The sequence below is a fragment of the Galendromus occidentalis genome, unplaced genomic scaffold, assembly GCF_000255335.2.
Source record: "Galendromus occidentalis unplaced genomic scaffold, Mocc_1.1 scf7180000077086, whole genome shotgun sequence".
Taxonomy (NCBI): domain Eukaryota; kingdom Metazoa; phylum Arthropoda; class Arachnida; order Mesostigmata; family Phytoseiidae; genus Galendromus; species Galendromus occidentalis.
In genome coordinates, this window is record NW_003805074.1 from 1583223 (window position 1) to 1604500 (window position 21278).

At 51.2% G+C, this 21278-nt stretch overlaps 1 protein-coding gene across 1 annotated transcript in view; it reads left to right on the plus strand.

The window, feature by feature from the left end:
• The first annotated feature begins 3844 nt into the window (after positions 1 to 3844).
• The window catches only part of LOC100905567 (lymphocyte cytosolic protein 2), a 41245-nt gene continuing 23811 nt past the window's right edge, over positions 3845 to 21278 (plus strand). The window contains exon 1 of the mRNA XM_018638522.1: positions 3845 to 4152. Coding sequence (XP_018494038.1) covers positions 4043 to 4152 — 110 coding nt within the window. The 5' untranslated portion in view covers positions 3845 to 4042. The remainder of the gene's footprint in view (positions 4153 to 21278) is intronic.

The following is a 21278-nucleotide window of genomic DNA, read 5'->3' on the forward strand; positions in this document are numbered from 1 at the left end:
CGAACGAAAAACCATTTACCTCTACGAATCCGATAAACTGACCAAGCTTCGCGTAACAAAATGGTGCGCGCGTCGATTAATCGGCTCCGAGTCAAAACAAGATTTCACGGTGGTTTCGCAGCAGAGCGTCTCAGGGTGGCGTCCCGGTACGGGGTTTTCTCTCCTTTATTTTTGATAGAGAACTCTGCCAATTACGAAATACTCACGTCAACTTTGATAAATTGATTGCCGAACATTGATAGGGGCGTGTAAACTTTTGTTTGACTTTCTCACTGTTGCTCTTTTGGAGCAGCCAAACTCGTGGCAACACCCGATTTTTCGCACACCATAATTATTTTCCCCAAAATTTCACTTTTTTCGGCAGTGATCCGAAAGTCGCCCAACACGCTGACCATTACCAGTGCGAGCTGACAAACGACAAGACGGGAGGTAACCGTCCGTTCGAGGTGGTCTTTCTTGCAACGGACAGCCGCGCGTTAATGAAGAAAGCGCGGAAGCCACGTCCAGTCTGGTTTCCTCTATTACCTCAAAGTTCACAGCTCTTCGTCGGGGCAATCCCTCACGGTACCGCCTCAGAGCCGGTGGAAACCATCGTTCTTGTTGTGATAGCATCCCTCGATTCGAAACAGCTGATAAGAATATTCGCGCGGGTGGGAGCCGCATAGCGCTTTTGCACTAGTTCACAGACTGATCACTGACACTTACTTCAATTACTCAACATTCTCCCATCACAGCCATCGTGATTCATCTCTGCCACTGGCTGCAGCGAGTGCCGAAAGACCGAAACTCGTGGTGATGTGGCCTTGCGACGGTGTGCCTGGACTTCAATTGCGCTATTAAAAGCCCTTGTTGCTAATTCGAGGGCTCCCAGAGCGGGAGTATTTTTCGCTGAAATGTCGGTCTTCTGTCACTATTTATTTCGGGAATACCTGACGTTATGGTTTTCCCATTGCGTACGAATCTGCTGCGGGACTGATCTTAAGTAACCGGTTTCGTCGCCACCTCCGCCCGAACATGGGGAACCGAGAGCTCCCTTGGGCTCCTCGGGACCCAGGACAGCATGACGAAAGGAAAGGTTCCCGATCAAGAAGGTCCTGTCGAATCGACATCATTACGCAGATATGCCCCTCAAGCCGGACTCGAGCACTTGACGCTGAGTCATCTTGGTGCGGGATTCTCGTCAGTTCTGTGACTGTAAACTCGCTCAGTTAGAATATTCCACCAACGATTGCGAAGGCATTCGGACCCGTCCACATGAGTTTCCTCGGGAGGAGCGGGAGCTGTTTTTCCAGTGCGGGTTCCTGTCCTAAACGAAGGAGACTCCCCGCGAATCGACTAGTCGTCTCTCATTCCGCGCGACTAGGCTATCCGAGTAGGGTGTCCAGGACTTCAGCGTGCATTGTCGTGCTCCTCGACGGGTCTTCCCCTGGAGTTCTGCAGTATTCTTCTGACACTGCTCGTCACTCGAGCTAGCAGAAATAATGATTCGCTTCTACTTGAGTTTCTCGGATTGAAGTTTCCATGCAGACAAGATGCAATCTACCGCCGATTGCTTCGGAAATCTGTCCAACTTCGAGTGTCCCGACCTTTCCGCGCCGCAGAGCTGGTATCGGATAGATTCGCGCGGTACTCCGCACACCGCCGAAGTCTTCAACTTCCCCAGCCGGGAGGTAGGGCCCGGTCTGTCCAATTGAATAATGCTCCCGTGGCTCTTCCCCAGAGCAGGCGACAAGTGCGGGCGCGAAGAGTATAGACAACAGGTCACGAAGCTGACTGAGATCCTCCGTGAAATGTGCAACGTTTTCTAATCTTCCGCCAAACATTGACATTTAGCGCGGCCGTATTAAATGCCTTGCGAAACCCACTTGACTTTCTTTGCCTTTTGTAACTCTTCAGTCATGAACGTCACTATCTTTCTATCACACTGTTGTTTGGATTGTTGCGATAATTGAACGACCGCTCGGATGACCAATGCGTCCACACAGTGGCCGCTGGGTCAACGGTGTGGATTACCTATCTGATTCCATGTATTGCGGGGATGTCTCTCTCGGACTGAGTTCTTCGGTGAATAGATGAATCGACTTTCTGTCCCCCTCGGGACGGCGCCAACCACAAAAGAATCCCGGGAAGTAATTTCTGCTGGGTCTTGGCGTCGCCTGACAGCGTTGAGAATTCGTTCTGCTATTCAGCCTGCTCATTAGCTCATAGATTCCGTGAAATCGATGTCGATGGGCTTACGCTTCCGACGACATTCCAGTTCGCACGTATTCGGATTGACAGAATCGCCCTGGGGATCGTCTTCGAATTCACAGTTCGAAGAATCGCGTGAGCACTGTCTCAGTCGGTTCACTCTCGTTGGAACCGTGGGAAGGATTGCTATATTCATGGAAATGTCCGAGGCGCTCGATCGCTTTATCCAATGGAATCCATTTTCCCTCCCGGCCAGAAAACTTTCACCGTGGACTGATTCCTCGCCCCAGCGAATCTTGAACAACCGGTTCGGGTCGTTCCGATGAGCAAGAGGAGGGTCTCATGCTTGCAACTCGTTCAAAATCCCTGAAAACTGCCTGAGCAAAAATTTGCCTTGCCCGTGGCAACATATTCAAGCAATGTCTCCCAGATCCGTCGCCCACGACCAGGGAAGGATCGATCGATCCCGAAATCTGGACACGGCTTCGGGTGATCACTCTGGACCCGGAATTCCCGAAAAACACCATCTCTGAGAATCCTATATTCTCTCGGCTTCGGGAATCCAGAATTCCTGAGGCTGGGAATTGCAAATGCGAAACTTGGTCGTGGAAGAAAATATTGGGGTTGGTCATCGCGGGGTCTCGTCTTCGGACTTTTCTGGCTCGATGTCATAGCAAACAATCACCATTTCTCGGTGCTCCCTTCGCCTGCGGAACGTTCTCGAATGGATTTTCTTGGCTCGCGATCACATCGTGAATCGTGAGCCCGTTCCGCCGGGTCCCGGCCCGCTGGAGCCTCTCGAACGCGGTTAAGGATGAAACAGCTCCGAGGAGTCAACAAGTGCGACCCGTCGAAACTCATCGCAAACCGCGGAATTGATCTAAGCTTTGTTTGTGCGAACTGTTATCCCATCAGAAAACTCTCTCGCATTGCTTTCTTTCTTCACGTTTTTCGTTGTCATATGAGAGTCCACCGATGATATTCGGCGCTCGCGGCTCTGTCTCCCTAGAGATCTTCAAGCGTGTGGATTTAACCTCAATCGAAGATTGTGCTCGTCACGATCACAACGCCACAGCGGCTCAACGCAGTTTTCTCTCCTCTTTACGTAGAAACGTGCCTCTGAAAATCGCGTTATTGTCGGCAGCAAATCCCACAGCTGACATCGCCGCCGTCGCCGCGGTCTTTGATGACGATGATGATGATTATCACGTTCTCAGCAACAATTCACCGGCAGTGATCTATTTCTTGAACGACAAAGAATTCAATTAAAGTGTGCTTAAGCGTGCGCTCAGCAATAATCACCCAGCCGTGTAGCTGTCATCCACGAGACAGTGGTTTCCGCAGTCGAAGACGACCAATTTTGATCGATAAAACGAACGGCTCCTTCGTGGCTCATTATTCCCCTCCAGCTTCGTTTGTGCCGTAATTGAATGCGATGGCTACGACGGAGCCGGCATACGGGAAAAAATACGGCGTGGGTCGCTTGCCCCGACTTCGATTTTTGGTCACAAACATCGACGCGACCACGGGCGTGTGGAAGTGAGTGAACCGTTGGTGACTATCCATCGGCTTTACCTTCTTACCAGAGAAAGCTCGACCCTTACCACAACGAAGAGGGCCCGCTTACCGCGCGCACAGACGCCGTCGCCGGCAGTCACAGCGTTACCGTTATTCGCGACTGGGTTGCTTCGCGATGTGCGCGTCGGCGTTCGTCTGGCACTTGTGCTGACAGTATCATTCGAATCCGTGCTTCGGGATATCGAGGTGTTAGTGTGGCAGTCACTGTACGTTCCTCGAAATTGGATAAAGTGAAACATTCTCTTCGGATAGAGCTTCGTCTCCTCTGGTGAAAATGTCTCGAATGAGGCGTGCGGTCTCAACCTCGAGCTTCGCATCCGCACAGTGGATGAAAGGCACTCAGGAGTACATCGAGTGGGGAACTGTCAAGCGCATCGTGAAAAAGTAAGTTGACCGTCTTTTCGAATGCCCGCTGGATTCTCGAGCGCTCGCACAAGCCACTGGGGTGAAATCCGCACCGTTTTGAGATTAGATCTTTCAAAAATGGAATATTAACATACATATACATCGGCTCAAAACAACAAGCGAGAGCAGCTGCCTTGAATCTCCGAATGAGTCAGGGGGGACCCGGCGTGTAATGACTGTAGACGGAATTCCAGTGACTGAAGAAAGCGTGTAATCCGAACAGCCGTCAATCTTGGACACGATTCGCTTCCATTGTCCAGTTGATTCCGCTGCTGTCAGACATTGTTGCTTCTAAAGAAACAATGTTAATGACGATGTACATAGATCGGGGCATCAGCACACCTGTAGCAGCTCCCCTCTGAAGACTTAGATCAAAACACTGGAATCTTCGGGGCACCTCGGCGTCCAAACGCTCAGCAGACGTTTCACGCAGGGAGAAATCCGTCGCTGCGGCCCTAAATCGAATGATCCGACACAGCTCGGCTGAGTCCCAACCTGGAATAATCCTTCGGCTCGGCATCGGAAGTCTTTCAGAAGCGTCTGGATCCCGTGCAGATTTTTTCGGGTACGTCGAGCCGAGCGAGAGAATAGACTTCTGTCTATTCATTGGGCGCTGCATCGAATCTCAAATCCGATCGCGCGAACAAGTGGGAATAATATACAGATTCTTCGGCACCGCCGGGCGGATGAATGCTTGTCTTCAGTCCCTTCCACAGAAACCATCCCACAGCCGAACAGGCAACGAGGCAAACCAATACCTCGCGCTCACAGCGACTGTGCGAATGGTCGGCTGTGCCGGAGCAGAAAGTAGCCGGAAGGAGCGAAAGCAAATTTAAAGAAGCGCGATGCGAATATAACGGACATGGATGGCTCCGCGAGACGTTCTTTCTGGAACTGTGCGCTGTACTTTCGACTCCGGACACTGTAGGAAAAACGCTGTAAAATTCACACGATTGCTACGGGACGACAAGCTTTTTCCCCTGGTGTCACGTTCACTTTCGCGCGTGCGCTTATTGTTTCGAAAAAAATCCCGCTATCCCCGGAATCCCGGAACGCTGGGTCTTCGGGCTATGGGGAAGACAGCTAAGCGAATCGAAATCACTCGGTCAGATATATGCATTGGATGACCGAAGGATCCGTGCTTCCATCCCCCGTGAATTAGGATCTCGTCGGATATGCGCCGAGTTCCAACAGCGATCGAGTTCAAGCGAGAAAGACTCTATCCGATTCGAATTTATTATGAATTTATGTTACCTGATTCACGAGGGAATTGATAGAAATTTGAGGAATGCAGGCTGAGTAAGGCAGTTCTCCAAGATCAGCCATCGTCGGAAAATTTCTCCCTCGGGGAATTCTCTCGGCGAAAGTCATCTTCGAAGGAATCGTACGTCATGCAACCCGCTCACTCGATAGATTTCCAAAGCGTCGGTGTCGAACTCGTTCACATTTGTCACGGGTGACGCGTTAAGTGGCTCCAGGAGATCGGCGTGAGGCGAGCGCTTTCCAGACCGGATGCGAGACCATGGCAGAAAACTACGGATTTTCGAAGGAGGGAGTCTCGTTACCATATTTCAATCTGTATCTCTCGTTTCAATGCATTTCGATAAGACCGAGCCGGTTATATCGTGTCATCCGGGAACTCTTCCGTTCCTGATCGAGTTGTAGACCAGAAGAAAAGCCCGCAGGTGTTATCTTTGCCGACAAGTCGCCTCTGAGGTACCGCATCCATCGTCCGTTCCCTGTACGATACAAAGCCACAAACACTCATCGCGTAGATTAGAAGAGATGTGGTAGCATTAATTCCATCAATGGGAATTCGAAGAGCATCGACGACATTCGCCTCGATACAGCTACCAGATAAACCGGAATCGCCTCCGAACGATTTTTCCACGAGCATGGCTCGATTTTACCGAAAAGGAGCGTTGTCCCCGCATCCGTCGACAATTATTGCAATCCAATAATCGGATGCTCATTCCGCTCCATTGGATTGAATCTTTTGAGCGTTCATAGGTCGAATGCTGTGGGCTCTGCTGTTTTGAGTTGTGGCATGTTAGTCGTCGAGCCGGGTTCCGTTTCTCGGGCTATTTTCGTCGCGACCAGTCTCGTAGCCTGGAGTAGGTGCCCTACTCTTTACTACACAAGTCGGTGTCGGAACCGAAACAAACCAAACAGATAGTGTTGCTGCCAATGAGAGCGCCCTGAGAGTATCCAGCAGCTGAACAGAGCTCGGGCCTACATCGGAAGCGTGTGAAACTCTCAAGTGTTCGGCGGCGCCAGCGTCCGCTCAGGAGCCCAAAATCATATTCGAGCCGGCTAGGATTAGGAGATATCGTAAGCGGTCGATATCGCGCGAAGTCCTGTGAAGGAATTTCATCCAGAGCCCGAACGAAGCGTCGAATGAGTGGAAATTATTGATCCGCATTATATGGTCACCGAGTTGGTTCAGCGGAATCGCTTTGTCGGCAATCCCGTTATTGCCTGACCTCAATTACGATATACGGTCTATGACGCGCTAAAGCTCGTGTCTCCGTGTCGATTGCTCATCAACTCATCATTTCGAGAATATAGGAGGCTGCTCCGTATGCGTCGGATACTGCCGCGCATTGCTTGCCTCCGAATCGACAGTGCCAAATGCTTCGACATAGAGGATTCAACTCGGGCCCGGAGCCTGAGAGTAAGTAAACCGCGAAAACTATCCTAAGTCGCCGTCGGATCGGGATCATCACCTGGACCATCATCTTATGAGGTGGTCGGCTGTGGGCTCCGAGTGCGAGTCCTCTCTGTCTCTCGATTCTTTTTCGTCGGAGCTATACCGATCCTTTTCGAAATATCGGTCGCCTGGCCTTACCGGCTGTCTCGATGCGTCCAAGCTCATCTGATAGCCCATGACTCTCGATGAGAGTCGGTGGCATCGAGGTCTCGCTTTCGGCCTCATACGGACACTGTATCCAATGGCAATGAGCAAAAAGTCGGAACCAACGCCCGCCTGCTGACTGACCACTTTGTCCAATCCAGTCAGTTACTCGTCACGACTGGGGACGACGTCGTCGACGACGGCAGCAGCAGCTGCAATTGCGCGAGCCCAAACATCCGCATAGGATCGGAGCATGAGGCAAATCTCACGTCTGAAGTCAAGAATACTCGACAGGCCACCGAGGTCACGCATTGTCCTATGGAAGCTCGCCTTCGGTGCGGGGACTCATTTTACCGTTGTTTGCGCGGCGCGCACCGTTACCGCGACAAGCTAAGTGATTGTTGAATCGAACAAAAATGTGGAGCGGAGAGATCAGCGGCACAAATGAGACGGACCGCTCCATTCCTCGCGGTACATCAAAGTTTGAGTTGGGCAACTCCACTGGGCATCTTCGGGATCCGCTATCGGCGTGGATTACGACTCTTATCTAGAAGTGCGCGGTCGGGATGAATCGGGGAATCGAAAATTTCCTCACCATTCCGTCGATGGACTATTTCACGGCGACCGAAACAAGCCGTACGGTAACCCTACTGACGCGCAATGAATGGGTGATGGGGTGAATGAATAGAAGAATGAATGGACAGAAAGAGCAGCGGCAAAGGTTGGAGCCGCTCAATGCGTGGAGAAGTTTCAATCAGTTGAAGGTCTTTTGTCACACGGAGGAGGAGAGCGCTTGCGAAGGAAATACTGCGTTCCATGGTGAGGAGAGCCCGGATCGAAAACAGACTTGACGTCCAGTAGAGAAATTCCACCGGGTCACCTGCTGAGCGAGTGTCAACTCGACGCGTTCGATCGCCAAACTGCAGTTAGGCTTCTACGCTGATTTCTGGATGACAGACGATCAAGAAGCCGTGGTAACCGATTGTTTTGCGGGATCGCTTTGTATCCAAAGCTGATACGCAGATCCTGGAAAGCTTGGGCGTCGCTTTTCATTTTCGGGGAGCGAACCGTGTCCAACTTTGTTCTCTCGAGCAGCAGAGGCGACTCAGGAACATTCGGTGGACATGAATGTCAATCTTTCCAGAAAACCCAGATTATCTAGGCTTTTCTTCACTCCTTTTTTCGCGAGCAGCCTACACATGAGCAGACCGCGCAATCGCAGCCGAAGCAGCCTGAGAAATTCACTGTCGGAAAAGTTTCATATCGGAATTCTGTTTCTTTGTGTCCGCCGGTGGTATGATCTATTGTTAACATTCCTTTGGATTCGAAGGGCCCAAAAAATCCGCCGATGGTATACGACATGAAGCTAGTTTTCAAACTTGTTCCACACAGCCAAAAAGGGGAAGGAGCAAGTTGCGTTCCCGCATTGATTACTACAAGACAAGCCGTCTGTCTACCCCGAGAATTTTTCTCTGCCAAACTTAGCAGTCGGCTAGAACGCGCGAAAGTCTTTCGCATATCAGCGTTTTCTCTGGTTCTGCCGGTCGGGGGGGAAAGGAATGGGAATCAACCACGCCCATGCTTGAAAATATGAGCTCACACTAAGGCAACGTTGTCTACGGACGGCTTTCATATGCCCGCTATGGCTCGCATGGCTTTTCGCCCCGCTCACCGTACGACCGCCTGAGGTATCTACCAAGCGAGCGACCAACAAAGTGACGACTTCAGCTGTCCAGTCGGTCGACGTCATCAACTCATTGTTATCAGTGACCTGACAGAAACCAAAGCTATCTGCCGATCTGCTTTCTTGCCCGCCCGCCTGCCCGTCCCTTCTCCTGTTGTTTGCCCGTCTGTCTGCATGCATTGAGGGTCGTTGTCAAAAACAGAAGTGGTCGAGCCGCCGAACTGAAGCAACGACCTGCTTGCCGTCGCTACGGTGAGCGGAGCCGCCACAGTCAGTCGGTCGCTCGGAAGGCAAACCTTGAGCTTGGCGATTCATGGGCGCTCGGATGACACCCCGGTTTTTCGTGGAAGACAGTCGCCTCTAGCTGTCGCGGATACACATACCCCGTGATCTCGTCCGGAGCCATGATTCATAGTGGTGAAAGTACAATAATTCGAACAACCTCTCAACGATGCTTCTCCTATGGCGAGCACGTTGCGCGATTCGACTCTGCATGGAACAGACGTGGAGCGGAGAAACTCATCGGAGAAATCCCGTGGTTTCCGGAGCTTGCCACGCTGGCCGGAGAGTGAGTAATGGGGACGAATGCTTCGGAGGACGAGAGCAATAGCGCGTTGAAGAGACGATAAATGATGGTGACCCTCGATCAATCAAATCCGAATGGTTTTCAGACGACACATGACAGTCGAAGTCGAACCATCAGAGCCACTGACTTCTCAGAATATCATTCCGACTCCAGACCCCCGACGATCATTACCTCGCTGGTCTATCAATGAATACAAATGCATGGGAATACGATTCGATTTTTTGCTCTCAAGGAATCCTCGCGTCAAGGAAGATTCGATAGTCTTCGGCAAGGTGAATTTCATTCCTTCTACCTCGTTCACACGGATAGATTTCTGGGAAGCCCAGACTTTGACCTTTCGAATCAGCACCCAGTCGTTTCTAACGAGAAGAGCAGAGTGAAAAGGTGTCAACGTAGAAACCTTTCCCGGAGTTTCTACCCAACAATACTCCTGTCACTCGCTGGGTGTCGTTGTCGATTTTGTCGGGCTGGGCGAAGCGGTTCGCTCCGTTGTGACTGCTCTTACGACTTTCCCACGGCACCTCAAACCTTCCATTCCGAGTAGTTCTGATGTCCGTATCGCGTGCTGCTTCGACCACGCAGTTTACGTCCTACAATACGGCTGCGGCAACTTCATTGGACCGATATTAATTTCTCGTTTGAAGACCGTTTTCTTTGCGGAAAACACTCGGACGTCGAGAGCTCCAAAGAGGCATTTTCCCTAATCTCGTGATTGTTCTATTTGTTCGAGCGCCGAGTGCTTCCATATTGTAGTAGGGTGTCGACATGGTGTTTCCTTGAAGGTGTGGCACTCGTCTCTGGTGTCTGAGAAAGAATCTTCTAATTGCGACTTCCCTCCTGGTGTGATCGCAGCAGAGCCGGGCCTTCTCCAGTGATTGCGTTCCATCAGCTCAATATATCCTGTAACTCGCTGAACGAGCTGGAGAAAACACCCTCCCGCGTTGTTGCTGAGCTTTTAGGGCTGACACGGTGGATAGATTTACACAAGTCCTCCGACCTATGTAGAAGCATCTCCCACAGTCGTTTACCCGGAAACTACCGCATCGACTCCTATGACCGGATGCGTCACTTACGTTAGCGACAGTCCAACGGGGGAATTGCAGTGCGTTTGCAGCCGATGAGCAACGGTAGCATCAACAGTGGGAACGGTGCATGGCTCGCCAGACGATTCAGGTAGATGAAATGCGAGACACGGCTTCATCTCGTTGTCGGAAAGGCATCGTTTGGGACTGTTTAATGGCGTTTAATTGCGACGCCGACGTGCCGCGAGTCTCACTCCTTCAAGCAGCCGAGAACAACATTTGATGACAAACCCATCTTCCGCTGGTTTGCTCTTTCATGTGTCCGAATTGCGTGTGATTTGAGATTTTCGTTTTTTCCCGACAGTAGACCGAATGACGTCCGAGTTCTCGGACGTCGCTACCTGGTTGATGATGGCTCGATCATCATGCCGACCGTTCCACTGTCTGTTCGTTGACAAAGGATTCTGATAATCTCCGGTCGCTGTCGCAACGCAAGAGAGCCTCGCATATTGTTGCGGAGCCGTACACTTGCAGTGAAGGAGCCCGTAGGCTCGTCTTGAATGCCTCGGCCGGGCCGTTCTCTCGACTTTCGCAAGGGACACCGGCGAGGAGAAATATTCTAGAAGAGTCTTTGGTGAAAGCCTCAATGATTTCTGGTGCAGACATTCGAAGCCATTCTTCGGCTGACAAATCGTCGATCAGCCCGTGGAGAACGAAAATGGGGAAATATTCGCTAGGGGTCTCTCCCCTCCCATGAGATCCCTGTCGGACGTCGTGCGTCAGCGTCGTGGCTACCCTGTCAGGAAGCCCGCTCCCGGGAGCTATCGAGGGAGAAGCTCCGCTGGAAATTCTCGGAAAAAGTTCAGCGTGGCCCTAAGCTCTGCCAGCTTCTAGAATTATCGCTGACAGCATCAGAGATTAATCTTGAACGATACTTTAGGCTGTCACTTCGCCACCACATCCGATGCAGCTGATGGGAACGAGGCCTGTGTCGTCGAGGAAAACGTGACTCGCACTGAAGCAAAAGATTGGAATCCGATTTGGAATCACTGTTCAGACCTTGTAACCAATGCTTGTAAAGTTCCTCCTAATGAATTTCGTAAATGTCGAAAGTAGCTGCGGTCGAGAAATCGGCGTGGTTCTGGTAGAAGTCAGACCACGTCGAAGCCGCCGTCTTCTCATCTAGAGCTAGATAGTGAGGCGTGGACCTCTTCGCTGAAGTCCATTGGCGGTCGAGAGCTCCTGCCTGTATTGCAAAAGGAGCATAAACCCGGTCAACTGATCGGATACTGTCTCAATTTCTACACCAGATTCGATTGGCTGATTTGAACTAGGGACGTGCGCTGAACGTGTTCGCACGGACGTCCTTGGCCTGTGAATGGCCCAGGTCGGATCAGGGTATCGGTTAAGCGCATCTGGGCCTCAGATTTTCACGGCAGGGCTGATTACGTCGGTTTTCCTCGCCCGGACTTTGACGTTAATCACAACGCGGTAAATGGTTATCTGGCTGCGTTACATTAGATGCACTCCGTACCGCACACGGGTTCAGACGCAATTTGTTCATATGCAATTTGACCTATGCACACAAGATTTCTCCTCGTTGAAAACTTTCTCTGTATGGTTATTTTCAATGAAGTACCGGGAGCCGGGCTCAACGGCGGCGCTATGGTCTTGTCAGGATCCGCCGGAGGGCCGAGCCAGAAGAATCGATGATGAAGCCTGAGCCAGGTGGCTGTAGAATCGTAGACTCGTACATCCCGAAAACGACCGCAAGAAGTGGAAATTATAACTAGAAGAAGATGAAATCCTCGAATAGTGTGATTATAATTGTTATTATTCGAGTGTGATTCGGCTGAAAGGGAGCCGTTGACCTCCAGTCCCACGTGGATCGCCCCATCCCTCCGCCGTCCGATGCTTTGGCGAAACTCGGAAGTCAAGAGAGCGGTCACGCACGGGGACAGATCCTCGTTGCGACTGAAACAGTCACAAGCTAATGAAGATTGGGGTTTCCGCGATTAAACATGTTATTTTCCTAAAGCTGGTGACCTCGGCCCTGGGCGGTTCGCCTAACTTTGTCAGCCAGGGCATGAGCCAGTCTCAATCTCGCATCTTCCCTTTTCGCTCAGAGTTCTTTTGAGGCTCTATGGTGGGAATTTTTTGCAGAGTGGCCGGAGTTTCTCTGAACCAGAAATGCGGGATAGGTACTTCGGCGTTGTACGGTCCCCCGATAGAAGAGAAGGCACGGCCTTGGAGTTCTGCATCGACATGACATCGCTGTTTCGACGTGAATTTTCTCTTGGACAGGCCCATGCTCTTGCCTCGGGAATAGCCATCGCGTCATTCGCCGATCCGGTGGCGAGGGGCGTCAAGTTATTCCTTTGAGCCATAGGAAGTTGACACGCGTACATTTACACGATATCACCAGCGAAAATTGCTCCGGGTGAATCTTTTCAGTTACGAAGAGCTATGAGCGTGATTTATCTAATCGATTCTCATATTTTGTGCGAGTAGTGTTGATCGGCCGTCAACAAGCAGGACTAATAGCAGATCGAAGCTTATTAGTTCGACTATGTTTTCGGAAGCTCAATCACACATCTACATCTCGAGGCGCTCCATCATTTTCTGTAGATGACAGAGTGAATTTAGCGTGTATATATTCGAGCTCAAATTCGGTGTTCCTCTTTCAGGTGAGTCATCCTGCCGGTGAATGGACGCGTCTCGGATTTCTCCCCTGCGAATAGCCCCCTGCACAAGGGAGCTGTTCGCCCATATCGATAACAGAGATAATGCAGTGGAGTAGTGATCGTCCAGTCGGGCACCTTCCAGTCTTGTCGGAAATTCCGAAAGATATGCTGCTGAATTGCGAGACCGATTGCATGAGCGGTAGCTTCGGGTGAATACTTCAGTTTCAGTTTCGATGTCTGATTTCTCGAGGAGCTTAGGTGAACCGTTTTTCCTCAACACGATTTAAGTGTTCGTTGGACTGAACGGTATCGGAATCGGTGCATTGCTCACCGACCCAAGAAATGGCGAATACTGCGTGGACGCATCTCGGAACGGCGCAGCGCATTCGGTCAGTCGCGGCGGAACGACTCGAGGCGGCGGCTGCGTATTCACGAACACGGATCATTCTGCTCGGTAAAGGCTGTGGCTGCGGCGTCTGCTCAGCAGTGATGTTGCTGACGATGGGAGCAGTGGCGGCTGTGCCCTGCTGAGGCCTGGGACGAAACTCTCGATGCCGCCCACATATCGCAGGGTTCAAGACCTCATCACCCGAGACAAAACATCCGCGATCCGCTATCTTTCTGTTGTGGGTATGGGTTACCATCATCGACTCGAGCTTAATGGGTCGGCTTCGGTTCCGCCGCTCGCTCCGTCTATCCTTCCATACGTCCGCCCCCAGTTTGACCTCAAGGTTCGGACACTGGACGTTTCCGTTGCCGCCGTTCCGAACGGATCTTTAATTGCTGCGGATCTGAGGAAATGAGTAGACGCTGTTTTCTCTTCTGTGACTGCGTTTTCTTCTGTTCCATCCACCCGACGCACCTTCTCCCCTCTCTCTCGGTTTTCTCTTCCTCATGCAACTCTCGATTTTCATGAGTCATCAGCCTGATCGTCCTAGCTTTCTGAAGACGAGAAATCAGATGGCCATGAATGAATCCGATCTTCAGCTTATTCGGGGATCCGGCTCAAAAAGGTCGTTCCGCTGCGAGTTCCGCATGTTTTCTGACGGGGGCGAGCATGTCCAGTTCGCGGTGCTTTGGCTTCGGCCGCTGCGCCACAACAGATGTCTTTGTGGAGACGTTCTACTTTTCGCTGAATGAATCGCCGGTCAGCACTGGATCAGCAGCCCTCTCAGACGAAGCGAGCGGCCAGCTCTGATATTCTCCTTCTTTTTCGGAAGCTTCGGCTCGATACGAGAAATCGTGTGGAACAATCTTGTTTTTGTCTGCTTCTTATCAAGAACATTCGTGATGTCCGCCTGGTCGATCGACAAACGCGACCATTAGACCGAACGTCGCGGCAAGGGACCAATGAAAGTTATGAATATCGATTCATTCATTCACTCAATCAGCACGAGGACGATGCTCATGAAGTGCCCTCGAATAATTCTCGACAGACAAAGCGAACTGCCGTCAGGACTTGGCCCCACACGAAGGGAACCTGTTCCCGATTCGAGGATCAAGGATCCCTAAGGGTTGACGGAAAATCATGACTAGGCTCCGTCCAAAAGTCAAAAGTTATCCGTTCACGGGGCTATCTACTACGGCTGAGCATACGGTGAAACAATGCTCTGAATCCAAGCGATGCCGACGCTGCCGGCCGTCATGGACCCGACGTTGTCACAACAAAGCCAGCAGACTTTGATAACTACAGCGTTCAAAGCACCGGGATCTCGGACGCTCCCAGATACGGCACTCGGACCTCTCGGGGTTCATCGTCTCTAATTACGAGAACTTCGAGTTTTTGTGGATGGAGTCTAGCCCGAGGCTAATGAGTATTTCCATGAATCATCCGAATCGCCAGCCCTAGGAAAACAAATCCGGCATGCGTGCTAGCCACTAAACAAGCGAGGGAACGCCGAGATTAAGCAATTATTCCTGCTGGGAATAATTCGCTTCCAGAGTCGACTCACTCGCTATTTGGATGGAAGATCGTTCGACTGAGCCGAGTAGCCGCATATGGACGAAGCTCAGTATGGAATGCTGCTCGCCCTGTTCTCTAGTAATCGAGGATTGCTTGGAGAAGCATCCGGAGGCGAAGCGGTCTCCGGAGAGAGTCGATTCGTAGTTTCGCTGTCACGTCCGACGACTTCTACCTTATCTCCCGGACAGCTCTCCGAAGGAGCTTCAATTATTTAATCGCGCTTCATCGAGCCCTTTCCGCAGCGTGCTTCAACTGTGTTTATCGTGCCGTAGAATGGTCCACTTTAAATTTTAATGGTTACAAAAAAGACATATAACTTGATGTGTATAGTTTGAAGGAAATTTCTATCGTCGGAGCGTCCGGCAGCCGCGATTAAAAAAGCCTTTCCCCGAAAAGACGCGAGCAGCTAAATGCCATAGTTGCGCAGCTCGTCACTCTTTTAGGAAGATATGGCTACCGCGGACAGACGCTCGAGGGCATTGTCAAAATTTGAAGTCGGACCGTTTCCGTCGAGTCGTCCTCATATTTCTCACTCATCTCTCAGTCAGGTGAATTCAAGTTCATCATTGCATCACGAGCCAAGTGTCACGGTGGCGAATTTAGAACGAGCATCCAATTTTGACATGACGTCTCTGATCTTCTCTTGTTCGCCCTTGATGAGTCTTTTATACAGTCAAACTAAGTGAAATTCATTCCTCATTGCACGAAACACTGTCCGAGAGGCGGCAAACGTTTCCACGGGACCCGACAAACGAGCAAGCTCTCAAACCTGTCCGATTCCGTGTAGAAAACGTCTTTGTCACGAAAACGGTCGAGCAAAGGTGACAAGCTGTCGTCGACAACTTCATGCGAATAGACCAAGCTTTCAACTCAAAGAAATCCTTATCCAGATCTTGTTGTAAACGAGGCGCTCTAGGATAGGTCACGTGACTCGTGATTTCCTCCCTCCGCTTCATGGCCTGAACTCGTGCTTCGAACCCGCCACTAATCGATTTTGCCACCTATTCCATCGACGAAGTTCACGAACCACGGTGAGACGAAGTTCCATGACCCGGTGACATAAGCTCGTCATTCGGCTACTTCTGTTCCGATCCTCTTCGGCAGAAAATAAGGGCTGTGAGGACTGCTAATAATCGACTCAGTAGTCGTTCCGCCCCGACGAAGAAGTCCTTGCACCTCAGGATAGCGGCTGGGAACTCATTCGGCAGTGGGTCATGGCCCAGCTGATGCGTCCAATCAAGCTATCAGTTGATCTGATGCATCCGATGACACAAATGCAATTTCAGTGCAAGGCTACCCATCGATAGGCTGAAGATTAGATTGAGGCTCGGCGCTGATGGACCTGGGAACAGCCAGCTCAATTCCGCGGGGCGATCCTGTGGGTGTCGATAGGGTTCCGGCATTCCAGCCGGATGTCTGCGAACTGCAGACTCACCGCGCGAGTCACGTGCATCAGCCGTTCATTCCCTGACTTATTGTTGACAAAAAACGACAGTATCTACCGCAGACCAAGAGGTCACATCGGAGAGTTGTAAACAAGTCACGAGAAGACAGCGCAGGTCGAGGCGCGTAGCGGCGGCGTCCCGCGGTGTTCAAGCGCGAGACGAAAATCGAAGAAAAGTTCCCATCTGGGGGTGGGGGACCAAAACGGTAAATTACAGGCTAGAAGAAGAGATGATCGGTCTGTGGACGTTTCGGCGGCAGCCCGCATCCTTCCTTACATAAGAGACATCCTCGTATGGCGTGGCCTGCGGAAGATGACACCGTCATAATCTTTAATGACTGGGCATAGCTGAAGATTGTGTGAGGCGGTAAATTGGACGATATACACAGCTCGGGATGAGCTCTGACTGGGAGGCAGGCGGACTGGCGGGCGGGCGGACGAACGGACGGTCAGTCGGGCCCGTCGCCTGGCCGACCAGCCCGCCAGATAGATAGCTGGTCGGTCGCTTCGTCCGTCAGGCGGTGGACTTGCCTTGTTGAATGCCTCTTACGCCATTTCGCACCAGCTTCCTTTTGCCGCACAAATTTAGCGTAGATCTTGCGCACGAATATCATGATGAGCCTCAGCGCCAATGACCGACGCTTTCGAGCGCCGCTGCTTTTCCATGTAGCCCCGAAATCGTCGCGTCAGCCACGTGGGTTCCGAGCTTCCAATCCAAACTTCGAATACTTTGCCGCGAGTTGCATGTTTGCACACTCCCCCACTCGATATCTTCGGTCAAACTGAAAGCTCTTGTCCCATACAACTCATTCGGGAGCTTTGCCGACGGAAAGAACGAATGTGATCGGCTTGCGGCAGCCTCACTTGATTGAAATCAGATTGATCCGTCTAATCCAATCAGGAATTCGCTCCCAGCAGAGTGGCCGAGTTATACCCAGCCCCCCCATGATCTGTCCGCGGAAGCGGATTTGGGCACATGGGTCAATGCTGACTCCGGCTCCCCTGCGGGGAAACCGGTCTGCTTCTACCCTGGATTGGCTCCTTGAGCAAATCTTCCAATTAGGAGAAGCCGGAGAATCGTCAAATGAAGCACTAATGCATGAGCTCCAATCCATCATAGTTATCTGGCTTCATGGACATCTCAGGAGACAGCCAGACGTGGAGCTGGCGCTCGCGGATGAGATTTCGATAAGTATGAGAAATTTCTCAAATATATTAAGCTGACTATGGTCGATTCTAAATTTGTTCCAGTCTTAATAGGGTGAGAAGAAATAAATGCCAGACGTTCGCTCTGACGGAATGGGCCCTGTCCGAGCGAAGGCATTGGGCTTGGGGGAAAGGAAAGACGAAGGGAATTTAATGATATTCAATCATCAGACTCGGCTCAAAAGTGTCTCGTTATCGCGGATTTTTTGCTGACTACCATTGTCCGAGGGACAAGAACTTCATTGAACCTTGCTCGGAGCTGATAATAATGGAACCGTGTGAAAGAGCTCTTGTGGCTCTGACCCCCCTGGCAGGGTTCCCGACGATCGAAGCTCACACTTTCGAAATGTCCTGTTCTCGAGAGTAGCGTTTCACTCACTGTACGTGCCTATTTTGGAATTCAATCTCGAGCGCTTTCGGGTCCCCGAATAGTCTTGCTATCTTTACGAGCAAGAAATCAAAAACAGTGGTCCTTTGGACCCGGAGCCCGTTGACGGCAGAACCCATATTTGTTCTAAGCCAACGTCGAGGCGGGATATGCATAATGCATCAGACAGCTTAGCATGTTTGTGTGACATGAAATTTTCATTCAAGGCGACCGACACAGCGTCTTGGCAGGGCTGAAGGTCCCATAGTACCCCTTCGAGAATTCGACTCCGTCCGCGGGTACTGTCTGCGAAGCGGAATCTTTCGTTCGCGACATTCATCAGCCTTGTCTACACTAGTCTGGGGAGTTTTTTTTCCTCGCCGCTCCTAACGTAGATCGTTGCCGGTTCGAGTAGATCTAGAAGAGAAACGGGACAGCCCCTTCGGAAGATATGTGTAGTAGATAATCACCATGATTGCTGCTGTCTTCGCGTGTCCCGTGTCGCTGCGGTCGTTTCCGTTCTCGTCACCTGCAACTCTGTCAGAGCGGGGACAGGCAGCGCTGTAGTATTGTCTGGAATGAACAGGGAGATGAGGACGAATGAAAGACCGACCGATCGAACGAGCCGATAGGAGACACCATCGATACATTGATTGATGGGTTCACGTCGAGATATTCTGAATTCTGACTGACTGAGTCAAGAGTTCCTAGAAGCGCAACGAAATGTTTTTCGAAGTTGGTTCGGTCGTGGTCGCGACTTCTACTGGAACGGAAGCTCTGAGAAGAAAGGCTTCATGGGAACAAACGAACCATGCGTGCTCGTTGCTCCTTTGAATCGTTCGGCAGAGATGTCTCGACATCTTTCCGATGCGTTTCCGTCCATCCGGAAGATCGATACAGAACAGTGGAGGAAGCGGTGCAGGAATAATCTCTCCAAGTCGAAGTTCACGCCGATATTCTTCCGTTCCCCGAGGGAGAATGGGCTTCTGTTCCCAACTTCGGAGCTGGCCTCCCGGTCAGAGTGAAAATATTTTTCCATGGAATGCCCTCTTCGTGCTACCGGTGTAAGGATAAGCTCAGGCTCCAGTCGAATTCGAGGGCTCACAAAGGCACGATGAGAGTTGTAGACCTGCATATCCTCTCATAAGGAGATGCAAGTCCGCATCTGCGTAGCGGCACATGTGAAGCTTCACAGCGGGATCCGGTCGGATCTGGAACGAGTACCAGCTGACAGAATAGGTCGAAATCAGATAGTTGTCCAGATAGTTTCGGCTCGGGGAAGACATCTCCTCGTTTGGGATTCGAGACAAACCATACGGAACGGACGACGTTAAGGGAATGGATGCGAGAGACGAAACGCCCGGCGTCTCGGTCGCCTTCTCGATGGAAACGCAAAAACATAAAGTATTTTACAACAACCACCGCTACCGCGAGCCACGGCTTCGCAGGAGCTTGAGAGTCAGTCAGCAGCGGCTCTGATGGACGCGGGGTCCAGGCGAAATGACGGAAGCACTTCTAGCCAGTCATATTCCTAACGCCGGTCGGCTTTATTTTACGTCGAAAACTCCGTGCGGACGGTGGCAGTTCCCCGAAATTCGGCTCCTCTTCTTCTTCGACTTTTGTGAGTCGTCGATGCACCCACTAGCGATGTCAGATAGATTTGTCATGTCATCTGCTTATTGCCTATCATATTCTCAACGGTAGCGATCCGGGTTACCTCATAGCCGAGTGCGCGAGAATCGAGCGAGGATACGCTGTTCGACGGTCATTCGTTCCTTTATTCGCTATTTGTTCATTGAGAGTCACCGCACGAATCAACCACGGAAGAGCTTTTCGACTTAGGACAGAATTACTGGTTGAACAACGTCCAATTGAAGTCTCGAAAAAAAAGCAGTCAGACTGATGTAAGGGTCGCGCACTGACTGACGTGAGACGACGTGTGTCTCTTCGGATCGTATTGAAAAGTCCCAAAAAGAAGATGCTCGTTGCCGGATGATTGGAGAGATTTCGAAATTTCTCTTTTCATCTTTCCTCGCTGCAATCACGCGGGACTATCGGCGTTTCTGAAGATGTCGATAGTGATTCCAGTGAACTCAATTTATGTTGAGCCAGTAGTGTCGTCACGGTCTTGTCAAATCCATACAGTATGACGGTGGCGACATGATATCTGTAGAACGGATAGGCTAGATTTAGCCGTAGGGAACAGTCGATCACGGACAAGGGATTCCCCGAATAGGAAGGGAATCCCCGAACAGGAACGGAATCCTCGACCGTTAGTCGGGTCTTAATTCTGGCTTGATAGAAATCAGAACTTCCGAAGTGTGAAGACCGGACGCTCCGTGTTCTAGACGATCATGAGTCAGTAACAGACTCACAACGGCAGCTGATGAGCGAGTTTAGCGAACCCGTTACAACTGCTGCGTTCCGATGGAGCTTCTCGGTGGCGGCTACTATTTTGGTCGAATACGTGAGTTCGTCTGCCGGAAGGTTTTCGTGTATTTAGTTTGTATGGCCGGACTTCGCGCACGACTTGTTCGAGACGGAATCTTCTGCTCAACTTCTGCGCTTGTGGAGGAGTGGATCGTTGCAGCGGGAAATCAACAGCGAAAACTAAGGAACTATTATTTTAAACGCGACGCCGAACGTGAGGTGTAAGTGGTCACGCCAGAGCCGTCTCAGGCGGTCGATTTCTGACTCGACTGGCTACTTCTGTCTAAGAGTTTCGTTTCCGACGTCGCAGTCGTTGTTGCAAATCCCGTAATCTCCCCAAACGGAATCGTCCCGCGGAGTGAGGGCAGCCGGCCAGGATGCTCGATACGAATCGAAATCTGGAAAAAAATCGATGGCGGAATGAAAAAGACCGCACTTCTCGCCCTCGATAAAATATGTTCTACAGGTTCTTCGAATTGGAGTGATTTTTGCTTTTCAATTCGTGGTCATGTGTTCTTCCGCTACCGGGATACTAATTCGTTCGCATGGAAATGCCGCTTCTTGTCGAGATAGCACCGGCAGACGAAAATCCGCACCATAATTCTCTACGAATTCGGTCCAGTCTTGTTTGAACAACACATCTGAAGAAGCCGAATATTCGTCGGCGGGCAGCATCGCTGCCACTGCTCCGCCGCCGAATCGGTGGCTTCCGAACGGGCGTGCGCAGCGGTCAGATAGAAGTCCGTTGTAGTCGTCGTCCATAGGCGGTGGTTCGACTGTTGATCCATTTTGGTGCGTTCGAAAGTCCCTCCCGTTCACCGCAGCTCCTTCGACCGTTATCCTCTGTTGTCCGGTTGGTCAAACA